Genomic DNA, 12,531 nt, shown 5'->3' on the forward strand with positions numbered 1-12,531 from the left:
AAATGAACAAGGCAGGTCATTCTTGTAAAGTAAGGTGACAATATATAACTCAACATTTATCATCTTTGACTTTGGCTACCCCCCTCCTTTGCAAAATTTATGGTCAACAAGGTTTATGCAGATACTGGGCAGGAGGGAGCAATGAGCTCACTTGAAGAAGGGCAAGGCGCACTGGAGGGACAGTGAGGTCCAAGGGCTGGGCTTCTCCCAGGAGGCCTCCCAAAGGCAATATGCTGGGTATGGGTGTGGCCCTTGGCCCAGCAGCTTCAGAAAACTGAATGGTTAAGAACAGATTGATGGGGAATGGAGGAGGGGAAGCACGTCCACTGCCCAACCTTGGAATCTCAAGAATAAAACCATAATGCCAAAAATCTGAGCTTGGACGCTGGAGTGTGGGTACCACTCTCAAACCTTGGGGGGGCCTGTGAGTTCAGGGGCTGGGCCTGCTTCATCAAAGAATCCTCGCTCTGCAAACATGTGCCAAATGAGCGATGGAAGGAAACAAGGAACCAAGAACAAACAGCAGAAGCCCAGGACACCAAAAGGTGGGACACCAAAAGGTGGGGGACACAGAAAGACAGCCCGCCACAGCAGAATCAGAAAAGCACAAGAGGGCAGGGTTGGAAGGACTTGACATTGGGGGAGGAGGAGCTCAAGGCCTGCACTGTCCCAGGCAGGTGAGACCTGGAGGAAGAACCACCTGAGGAGACCAAGGGCACCTGTTCTTACTCTGGTCTGCCCCACCCTTAGCTCTACCCTTTAGAGTCCCTGACAGTTTGGGATTATACCCTTTGCAACAGAGTAAAACATAGGAGTAAAAAACAAACTTAACAAACAAAGACTCAACCACCATTTTCATCACACACTGAGCAACCACAACACAATGACTAGTCTTCCCTTGGGAGGAAGCTAGGATTCAAATCCACATGCCTTCTTACAAGACGACCAACATGTGGACAATATTCCAGAAAAAAACAGGATGGGAGAAGCTAGCATGAACCTACGGTTTCAGTACTACATATCAGATAGAATGCTCTGAAAACTACGTGACTGTGGGCTGCATGGGTGAACCTGAGGAGAAGGAAGTCTGTCGGGAGACATCCTGTGAATGATGCTGACTTGGGCTGTGCACATGGTGTCAGAGAAGCAGCTTTTGGGAAAGACCAGGTGCAGAAAATAGGACCTCTGGGTACACCGAGAATCTGCCCAGCTTGTGATGTCCAGTGAGTCTCACAAATCAGCTACAGGTTGAACCCTCCCGTGCCCTGCCATTTGTTCTGCTAAATGCACCTGGCTCCTGCTGGACTCCAGTAAACTCTGCTGGATGGCAAACTGCATTAGCTCATAATCTTCATCTTGTAAATGCACATTTCTGCCATTGTCTTGAACGTGGTAAGAGTCTGGAATTTCAAATACAGACTGATCCACCTCAAAGTTTGTGACGTGGGAAGCTGAAACACAAAGGGTAAGAGTCGGTGCCTAAATCAGCAAAATAAATTTCCACTTCAAACTTAAAATTTTAAATATATAAAAATTTGTTGGGGCGCCTGGGTGGCTCAGTGGTTTAAGCCTCTGCCTTCAGCTCAGGTCATTGTCTCAGGGTCCTGGGATCGAGCCCCACATGGGGCTCTCTGCTCGGCAGGGAGCCTGCTTCCCCCTCTCTCTCTGCCTGCCTCTCTGCCTACTTGTGATCTCTCTCTATCAAATAAATAAATAAAAATCTTTAAAAAAAAATTTGTTCAGTTAGAAAACAAAAGGATTAAAATGATTAAGATCATGAAACAAGATGGGATTGGGAGGGAGACAAACCATAAGTGACTCTTAATCTCACAAAACAAAGGGGGTTGGGAGAAGGGGGTGGGATTATGGACATTGGGGAGGGTATGTGCTTTGGTGAGTGCTGTGAAGTGTGTAAACCTGGTGATTCACAGACCTGTACCCCTGGGGATAAAAATATATGTTTATAAAAAAATAAAAAATTAAAAAATTTTTAAAAAAATGATTAAGATATAGGTTTGCTGCTATGTGAGAGAGATTTTGAGGAACAATAACCTTGACAGGAAAGTACCAAAATATAGCCTTTTCTTTCAGTCTTTTCCTTTAAGTAATAAAATTAACTCATGGTCATAAAAAAAATAAAGATCTCTGTCTCCCTACACCCTTTCTCTTATTTCCAAAGTCCTGAGGTAACCAGTGTTCCCTTGCATGTCTTTTGAGAAATGCGGTGTGTGTATGTGTGTGAATAATACATAGCCACACCAAGGACTCTTTGTAGTTTTCCCTTTTTTTACTATGGAATACAGTAAACATATAAAACAAAGTAAGATGTCTATAAACTAAACTAAAAATGATAATAAAACGGGGCACCTAGGTGGCTCAGTCGGCTGGGCATTCAACTCTTGGTTTCGGCTTAGGTCATGATCTTGGGGTCATGGAATTGAGTCCTGCACCAAGCCCTGAGTCAGGCTCCACATTCACTGTAGAGTCTGCTTGAGATTCTCTCCCCCTGTACCCCCCCTCACAGCTTACACATGTTCTCTGTCCCTCTCTCTCAAAAAATAATAAATGCCTGTGTATCCTTCAACTAGTCCAAGACACAGAACACCATTTTACCCCAGTAAAACAGACAAAACAACTAAAAAAAAAAAATCAGTTTTGTTTCTATATACTACCAACGAGTAACTGGAAAGTAAGTAAATAATCCACTTATAGTAGCCTCCAAAAGATAATGTGGATGAATGGCAAGGGAGCCTGAGGAAATTTTGTCAAGTAACAGAAATGCTCTACATCTTGACTGTGGTGGTTCTGTGGGTACACGCATTTGTCTAAAAGCACTGAACTGTCACACTTAAAGTGGGAGCATATTACTGTATATACAGTACACCTCAATAGAGCTGGTTTTTAAAACTATGCTTTTTTTTTTAAAATACAAGTGGGGTCATATTCTATAAGTTTTTATACTGACTCTCAAAGAAATCTAACATTTTCATTCACTGCAGAGATCTATTTCATAAGATACTCCAATGTCAAACTGAATAATCAGTAATTAACTGGATGTGGTGTTGTTTTTTTTAAACCACAAAGCCCAACTTTTTTTTTTCTTTTTTTACCTGTATCAGCTTGGGTCCCTTCCACATTTTGAGATCCAGTTTCTTCAGCAGTGCTACAGCCATTGACATTTCCAAAGGTAATCCGTGCATTTAAGACATGAAACAATGGAATTTCTAACAAAATAAAAGCTTTTATAAATAAACTTTACGAGACTAATAGCCACCATTTACTGACTGCCTACTGTGCTTGTACACATCAAATACATTAACATAACTACCTTTCCCAATATACAGATGGGAGAACTGAGATTCAGAGAGGTTAAGCAGCTTTTCCTAGATCACAGTGAATAAGCAATTGAGCCCGCACTGAAGAATGTGTCACCAGTATGCAACTATCCAAACTGTAGATTCTTCACAAGTTCTATATATTGTGTTTAGGATTATGCATTCCACTACAGGCCCTAAAACATACTTAGGTATCAAAGATCTTGGTGTCAGAGGTCTTCCTCAGAAACAATCTAATTTGATGCCTAAGTTAAGTGTGACATGAAAACAATGAATGTTTTCCATTCATTCCCAATGATCCTTCTTTAAGCCATATTAAGCTAAAGGATCATTGTGACCTCCTCCATTATGTGTACTGTCTGCTACTTTTGCCTAAAATGTTCCAGTGCCAGGGTGCCGGGTGGCTTAGTTGGTTAACCATCTGTCTTCAGCTCAGGTCATGATCCTGGGGTCCTGGGATCAAGTCCCACATCTGGTTCCCTGCTCAGCTGGGAGCCTGCTTCTCCTTCTCCCCACCCCACCTCATCCCCCATCCCACTTGTGCTCTCTCTTGCCCTCTATCCAAATAAATAAATAAAATCTTAAAAAAACAAAAAAACATTCCAGTGCCCTGAAGTACATTCTGTCACCCACAGAAATGGCCAGAACCTGCAGGTGCTCCTGTGGCTTAATAGTCAGTACCTATTTTGACAGGAAATCCAGGTGGGAATTCCAGTTTGATGAAATCTCTCAGCCGTGCAAAATGAGCACTGGTTCGGGCCATGAGATCAATGATGGGAATGACCTGCTCCACAAGAGAGAGCGGAAAGTCCTCACACATCCACAGTGTCGCTTTGAACCTGCAAGACAGACCAAGACAAGAGTGAGGCCAACACCCCCAAACAGGGAAAGTGAATGACTTGCACGCAGCTGGCGAGACAGCACCAGCCTCCTCCTGAATGCAGCCTTCCCAGCCACAGTACTTCTCTTAATGTGGAGCAGGGAAGGGACTAGACCTGTGCAGAATTCGGACGACCATGCAATCTGGCCATCAGGAGAAATGCCCAGCACGCTGACCTCCCCCTGCAGCAGCTGGAATTGACAGCAAGCGTGAAGGAACTGAGCGCTGGTGGATCTTTCCACTGGATCAGCTGAAGCTTGCTGGCAGTAAAAAGTAGAAGGAATTCTTATATCCCATCTCTATTCCATTTGGAAAAGGGCTAATAAGAAGGTGTGCAATCTGCTATTTGCTTTTCTCAGATAAAGTAACTTCCAAATGATGTTTAAAGGAAAGGGACACAAAAATGACAACACGACCCCAAGAAACAGCACAACTTCTGAAACAAGAATGCGTGTGGCTGCTGAGCCCCTCTTACTTTTGCGTTCTAATCGTCAGCTCTTTCGGCCTTCCAATGTCCCGGTCCTTCAGATCAAACTCTTCATTAAAGTATTCCTCAGGTGTGATGGCCGTGGGGTTGTTGGCGGTGGCACATTCCGTAGTGAGGTCCTGCCAAGCCAGAACTCAGGGGAATCAGAAATGCCAATTGGTGCTCACAAGTGGAGACCTATGGCACTCAGCCCCAGAGATGGATGTGTTAACCAGCTATGGATCAGGATGATCTAGTCTTTCCCCCCCGCCCCCGCTAACCGCGCCCCTCACATACTTTTTTTTTAAACTAAGTTATTACACAGAACAAGAAAATCCACAAAGGTGTGAGGAAATGACACGGGAAGCCTAACGGGTCTCTCCATGTCAAACGTTTCTCTACTCTCTTTAGCATTTTTATCTCCTGACAGGAAAAAAGAAAAAAAGAGAGAAATGGCTGAAAGCACATAAGACCTAGGAGACCTGGAGCTTACATTCCAGCTCTGTCAGGCTCTTGCTCAGGACACTGGAAAGGGAATCTCAGTTTTCTGACCCTCTGACAGCCATTATACCAACTCCACAGAGTTCTCATAAGGATCAAGTAAGAAAATGTTTGTTAAGGTGCTCGGTTAAAACAGAAAGTCCTGAATCCTTTCTAAGTTTACAGTTGAGAGAGAAAGCACCTGAATTGCACAGTCATGACCCTCCTCTAAAATCTGTATTTGTAAGACTCATTTATTTCTCTTGCAAAAGAGTATCTCTGATTTCAGCTTGGGAGTGCTCTTCAGCCTTGCAGACAGAGAGGCCTGGTCAGGTTCAGTAAAGCACAGCAAAGTCATGTCCTTTCTTGAACCTGAGAGCTCGCTGCTACCACTTACCCCTTGAGCACCAAACTGATGTTCCACAGTTCCCAGCAAAGATTCCAGTGGGTTCCTATCCGCTAGAGAAGGAAGGAAAAGTTTAATGTCTACTATTATGCCTTACTTGTGACTACAGAAAGAGATTCTTGTCCTGTTTTAAAGTTCTGGATCCCAGCTACCTAGGTTAGGAAGTCCATTTATGGGCAGGCTAGTAAAATCATCTATAATAACCATCAGCTAATTTATCCCTCATAGGACATTTTTTATTAGGGTCTCTAACCTAGGTTAGCAACAGTTACAAGAACTCGAGTAGAAAGAATTTGGGTTTAGGAGTGAGCCTGGGGTGGGGGGGCACAGCGTTCTCATCTGTGAAACCAGAATCCTAGTAACAGTGGCGGTGGTGGAGGCACCCAACAATGACCGTGTGCTTGCCACACTCTGCAGGAACCTTGCAAAGGTTTGCATGAAGCAACTCGTCCCATCCTCCCAAGGACCCCCATTTCACTGCTGAGGAACATGAGCCCCAGAGGGTAGGTAACTTAAGGCCAAACAACAGGCCACTGGTGGGGCTTGGATATAATCCCTGCGCATTGGCAGAGTTTGGGCTCATAGTCCAGGTTCTGTCCAGATCTTCCATGGTACAAGTTTGGACTGACTCGCTCATTTCAGGGAGAACTAGTCTCCAATACCTTTATCTACCTATATGTCAGATCCAGCAACTGTTCTTCAGAACACAAGCACAAACCCTCCTGCATGGCTTTAATTCCACTTGAAGCCAACTACAGGTAATATCTTCAAGAATGGGCCAGACAGGGGCCCCTGGGTGACTCAGTGGGTTAAGCCTCTGCCTCTGGCTCAGGTCACGATCTCAGAGTCCTGAAATCGAGCCCCGCATCAGGCTCTCTGCTCAGTGGGGAGCCTGCTTCCTCCTCTCTCTCTCTGCCTGCCTCTGCCTACTTGTGATCTCTCTCTCTCTCTCTCAATCTGTTAAATAAATAAATAAAAATCTTAAAAAAAAAAAATAATGAGCCAGACTAAGGAAATTTTTGTAAAAAATTAGGGTTAGGATGAGCCTGACCTGACCACATTCAACCCAAAACTTAATGAAGCCAACAAAGGCTCTCTCTCTCTAGGCCAAACAAAAGGTGGGGATTACCTTTATATCTCTTTTTCTCTTCCTCAGTCAGATGTTCTGTGCGGATTTTGGTTATCACACTCACATTGTTTACTGTGTAAACCTTGAGAGACGTGTGCAAAAGAACACAGTGACACAGGGAATCAAAACTCAAAAAATAAGCATAGCAAGAGCAAGAATGCTGAAGCCAAAAAAAGAAAAAAGAAAAAATTCAGCAAAATAAAAATGAGAAATGGTTGACAATCATTAGGATCCTTCAGAGAAAAATATATAAGCTATCAACTTAGAAATGCATCAGCAGTTAATTTGCATCTCTGACAGTTTTAAATACTGAGGAGTGAACAGGGATGGCTGCAGCTTCCCGCCTGCCCTTTGTGTTGCTAAACACCCTTGAACAAAGGTCCTGATATTTAGGCCTCCCTGCTGGATTCCTATCACACTATTCCTATCCCACAGCCGCATCATGGGCTTCTGTACTGATCTGTGGTGATCTTATAACAGGACTGACTTAGACAGCCATCTGCTGGGCAGAAGGAAAACGGAACAAACACAAGGTTCTCTAAGACTTAACGAGGAAACTGGCAAGTCACTATTTAAAAAGCTATTCCCTCTACAGACAAAAAAATTATCCTCACCACCAGTCAGGGCTCTTGTTCTCAAGGCCGCCTGAGGAATGTGGGGTTCTGGAAGACCAAATCTCATGGTAAGCGGAATTAACTGTATGTGCCCTCCGTGGATTCCTGCACAATCAGAGACTCAAGGAAACCCACACAGCACTGGAGCGACAGTGTCTAAATGCATCTTGCTGAGCATGACGTTAAGTGTCTTTGCATACTCAGAGGTCACCAGAGAATCCTGTAGCAGCGGACTCCGGCCCTGGGAGACAGCAATCCCTGCTAGACTGCACGGCTACAGAGAAGCCAGCAAGTAGAGTGCTCCCGCTGACAAGACACCAGAGGCCCCGACTGACAGCAGTCTCCACTCTTGACAACTGTATTCTTAACACACTGACGTCATGCGAGTGGGTTGTCAAGTCACTGGTTACAATTAGGCTGACTACAAAAATGCGAGATTATTAAAGCTACTTTACTTTTCTTTTCTTCTTTAAACCCACTCAGGTTATAAAAAAAGATTGACATGCAGGTCTAATCTAATCCTTTCTTTTCATCCTTAAAGAATTAAAGGAATGGTCACTCCCCGGGGGATGACTGACACCCAGACTCACTTCTCTACAGGGCTGTTTCTCTTTGGCATACCTAGGGGCCTCCTCGGGACATGCTATTCTATTTTCTGAACGTCAGATCAGGTACAAATCCAAGTTGAGAGACGCCAAGCAGTACGTTATTCCCCAGAGTATCTCCACGGCAGAGGCATGAAAACAATCTGAACAGACTCCTCATTTGCATAGAAGCTAAATAGCTATATTAAATCTTATTTTAAGAGTTTCCTTTTACCTTTGCTTCGTAACCATTAACAACTTCTGCTTTATCTGTCCTCCAGCCCCAGAATCCGGATTTAGTTCTGATAAAAAGTGAACACCACAAATTTCTACATGTACAAAATGCCATTCAGATTTATCCCTGCCGCCTTTATAGTTTACTTCCCCCAGCTTAAGGCAGTGAAGGCCACTTGGTGACTATGGTCCTACTGTCCACAAAAGGATGCTCTTGGTGACAGATGGCTTACGCAGCCCCACCCCCTCCCACAGTTATTAATCAATTCACCTCACCCCTGGCATAGAAAGCCCCCACTCTTGGCTTCTTTACAGAAACCACCAGCACAGGGGACAAACATGGTGACACTGACTAGACAGCTGTCCTAAAGAAATGAAGATGACCAGCGTCCAAGGGCTCGCCATGAGGTGCGATCTGGGTCTGAGCATTTGTCTGGATCATCGAAACTGTGGGCATGGACGTCAGCAGCTCTGTTCCCATGAGCAGCCACAACTCAATCGAGGAAATCGTAGAACAAGAAGGCACAGACTATTCTGCTCCTCCAGAGAGAGGAGGTGGGGCAGGAACTCATCATTGTGGCGAGCTGCTTGGAGAAGCCATTAATGCCTGCAAAATGGCTTGGGAGTCACATGTTTTATCAGGTTTGGTGCAGCAGAGGAAAGGATGTTATGTTAAAAGCAGTTTTTCAGCCCAGGCATTAATTCCAGGTCTGTGGAACTGCTTTTAAAGTAACCCAGCATCCCAGCGGCAGCTATGGCGTTGGTCAAGGTGCCTGAAAACCCAATTATTCCACTCAACATACTTCTGGGTAAAAATGCATTTAGAGCCAAGAGCGGCCAAGAGGCTGTGGTTCATTTTCAAAGCAGCTCATCCTGGGAAATACTATCACTCAGAGGGGAGCCCTGACCAGTCTGGTCTGCCCTTTTGTCTAGGACATCACATCCTAGCTCCACTCCATCACATTCTAGCTCCATGCTGCACTTGGCCCCATGCAGAACTGGCCTGCCTGCCTTCTGCTCTGACCCCAGAGGGAAGTGGGACATCACACAGGAAGCTCCGGGAACTGGCAGGTGAGCCAACTCACAACAAAGATACAGGCCATTTGCATCTCGTGTTTCCAAACGGCTTTATTAGACCAGATGGGGTATGCAAAGTTTTATGCGTACATTACAGCCCATCAGAGAAAGGAGGGACCAGAGCTTCACCTTTCCCATTAGTCCACAATGAAGGAAGAATGACCCATGGAGGGAGAGCGAGAAACCCTAAAGGGATTACACCAAATGCTAGGATCTCCACTTCACATTTCAGAAACAAAACTGAAATCTAGGGGGCAAGGGGTTAGGGTCCACACTGAGTCATAAACCCGAGTCCCCTCTTAGTCATCAAGAATTGAAAATCAAGAGACAGTTCTTTTAGTTAATAGATTCAGTCCTTGGTTCCTTGTCTTTCACCAAGTCACTTGATATTTTGGCCTGGGGAGAACTGTTTCCTGGCACACAGTCTTCCAAGGTACCAAAGGATGACTCAGTCTGTTCTCCTTCATCCTGCAGGGCCTGCTGGGGAAACGGAGCTGCGCCATTCTCCCTGGAGACCGCCATGCTGCTCAGTTCTCTGCATCTGCTTGGCTGGCAGTCCTGGCTGCTCCCCTTCCCTTTCCACTCCCCCTCTGACAGCTTGCTTATTAAATTCAGTGTCCTAGTTTAAAACCAAAAGTCTAATAACTCCTTGGCTCTTCATTAACTTTACATGCAGAGACATCTGAAAATGACAGGGGGACACCAGCTCCCCCTCTGCCATTTTTACCTCTGTTGAGACTGCCACACCAGGGGCCACTGAGCCAATGCTGCAGCATGGAGGCTGCTGAGCCATGCAGAGAAAGTCTCTGAGGGTGGCTGGGAATGTTCTGTTTAAGGCTGGCAGAGCCTAATCTTTGAGGGACGAGACCAACCCAGACTTCAGCCAGAGAGTATTTAAGGGAGGCCAAAAACTCATGCAGGAAGCAAGCCTCAGGCTGTCAGAACAGATCAGAGGAAAGAAACGGACGAGAACGGCTATCACAAAAGAGCACACCTTCCAGATTCAATCAAACACACACTCCCACCTCCAGTAGGAAGGACTTGCGCATACCATTTCTACCACTCAAGTGGCTCCAAAACTCACCAACTGCATACTAATTCTGAGCACCACCAAAAAAAGCACCTGTCTTCCAGAAACCCTTCCTGTGAGACCCACTGTCAGTTGCAAAAAAGGAGGTTAGCTTAAACCTTCTGAAAACCTAGTAACCATATGAATATCAGATGTGCCTTAGTCCTCCACACAAATGGAACGTGCCCTCGTATAACATGTACCTTCAGCCAGTAATCAGCACGATCTTTGTAAATTACACTTAAGAACACTGACTCTACCAACTCTGCCAGGGAACTAGAGGGAACAGCAGCTCTTCTCATGACATCTTAGGATCATGGGGACTTTAGCAGCATATCTCAAGATTCACTCCTTTCTTTCTTTCAAGGACACCGAAATCCAGAGAGACCAAGCTACCTCCCCAAAGCCACATAGTCATTCAGGGGCCCTGCCAGTGGCACTCAGTTCTTTTCACCCCCATCTCCACAGCTGGGCTGCAGCAGGGAGGGCAGGCTCCTCTCTTTCCAGCTTTCCCAACAGAACCCTAGCTGAAGGTGTCTGCAGAGGTGTGTGCCAAGCCTCAGGGGTCTGCCCCAAACCCTCCCAGGTAAAGTCACAGTCAGTCCCTAGTAGACAGCGATCACCTGGCAAGGCTGGTGAAAGGGCACTGACCCCGCCTCACAGGGGTACCACTACCCAAGCAGCAGTGGTATTAGGATACCACACAGGCTGACACTTGGGTTTTCTCTTCTGCTACTAACAGATGCCCTAATTCCAATGCTCTATCTAAATTCGAAAAGAGGAGTATTTCAGTCTTATATTTGACTCATCAGAAAATTCTCAGTCTTACAAACTGATTTTATGGAAACAAAGAAAAGAAAAAGAGAGGAAAGGGAGTATATTCACTAAAAGTAAAGAAAGCCTATATCTAGGATAATATATGTCCATGTTATCTCAGGTTGTGCTGCTTTGGATTACAGAGAGCTGGATGTGAAATCCTAGGCAAACATTCAGGGCTCTTGCAGACTCCCTCAGCTCAATGTGTTTGGAGGTAAAAACACTCAGGCCAACGGCTCTGACAGCCTCTGCTTCCCCTACACTCAAAAGCTCTCCATGCCTCTGCCCAGCCCAGAGGCCGATGACCAGTTCTCGTCCAGGTTAACCAAGGTACAAACCTCTCCAGAAGTTTCTTCTGGTAGAATCTGGAAGAGAACCGAAAACTCCTCCAGACTCTTTCTCTAAACTCTCAGGCCTCACATGGGGAAAGGGCCACATTAAACTATACAGTAAGTGTGAATATGACTAATATCAGTACAACCACAATCAATACTGGGTCAGTTCTAGCTTCCAGAAACTCAAAGCTCCATGGTTTGGGACTAGGGAGTCTTATGGATCCCCAAACACCAGAACAAAAAATTCAAATAAAATCCATTAGAAAGGGCCCATAAAAGAATATGAAGACATTTCTCCAAGATGTAACCAATGTGCTGTAAAAATGATCTATGATAGAGGAAGTCAGCTATGGCTTTTACTTGGTTAGAACAGAAAGCAATGTTAAAACCCACTACTGTTTATTATGCCGGATTAGAAAAATCCCAACCCACCCATAATTTCCGATTCATATCTACATTCGACTAAAGATAGCAGTAAAGGGATTAGATGTTAAAATGCAGAACCAAAATGCGTACCTTTCAAAAGCAATATTTTTAGTATCAAGGCTGGTGTTAATGACTGGGCTTGTGAGCCGCCTCTCAACTTCCCTGCCTTTTGGCTTCATCAAGTCCAGAGTGAGGCGCTCCATTTCCTGGGAAAGGTCAAAGTGTTCGGTGGTGACCACTCTGTCATCATGGTTGACTTCTATCAGCTCTGCCCGGTTGTCTGTTAATGGAAACCAGAGCATAACCAAGTGCCAGGCAAAAAAGACACAAAAACAAGGAAGCCTCAAAAGTTAAAATGCATCATCTCACATTTTTCCCCTCAAGTGCTATCAAATAAAACCTAAAGACTATTGATTATTCACTACCTACTTACATGGGGATTATCTGGCCAGTTTCCACAGCCCATAGGCCATCTTCCTCAGAACTACAGGCATTAAAAACAATTTGCCTTTTTCATTGGCAACACATCTATGCACTTTTTAAAATACACAACTTACAAATATACAATTTATATAACTAATGTAAATTGTTTATGCATCATGCTGGGCTGGCAATACAATTTTTCTCACCCTCCATCAGGAGGATTACGCCTGCTTGTTGAGGGAATATAAGGAGATACA

At 44.8% G+C, this 12,531-nt stretch overlaps 1 protein-coding gene across 2 annotated transcripts in view; it reads right to left on the minus strand.

The window, feature by feature from the left end:
* Positions 1 to 12,531, minus strand: part of ANKRD13A (ankyrin repeat domain 13A) — a 32,798-nt gene that overhangs the window by 2,946 nt on the left and 17,321 nt on the right. For both annotated transcript variants that reach the window (XM_004779152.3, XM_004779153.3), the window contains 8 exons: positions 11,942 to 12,131; positions 8,130 to 8,196; positions 6,697 to 6,778; positions 5,559 to 5,620; positions 4,691 to 4,821; positions 4,017 to 4,174; positions 3,111 to 3,224; positions 1,291 to 1,451 (listed from right to left, as the gene is read on the minus strand). In XM_004779152.3, the coding sequence (XP_004779209.1) occupies positions 1,291 to 1,451; positions 3,111 to 3,224; positions 4,017 to 4,174; positions 4,691 to 4,821; positions 5,559 to 5,620; positions 6,697 to 6,778; positions 8,130 to 8,196; positions 11,942 to 12,131 (965 nt within the window). The remainder of the gene's footprint in view (positions 1 to 1,290; positions 1,452 to 3,110; positions 3,225 to 4,016; positions 4,175 to 4,690; positions 4,822 to 5,558; positions 5,621 to 6,696; positions 6,779 to 8,129; positions 8,197 to 11,941; positions 12,132 to 12,531) is intronic.

The sequence above is a fragment of the Mustela putorius genome, unplaced genomic scaffold (genome assembly GCF_011764305.1).
Source record: "Mustela putorius furo isolate JIRA1106 unplaced genomic scaffold, ASM1176430v1.1 tig00000193_pilon_pilon_pilon, whole genome shotgun sequence".
NCBI lineage: Eukaryota > Metazoa > Chordata > Mammalia > Carnivora > Mustelidae > Mustela > Mustela putorius.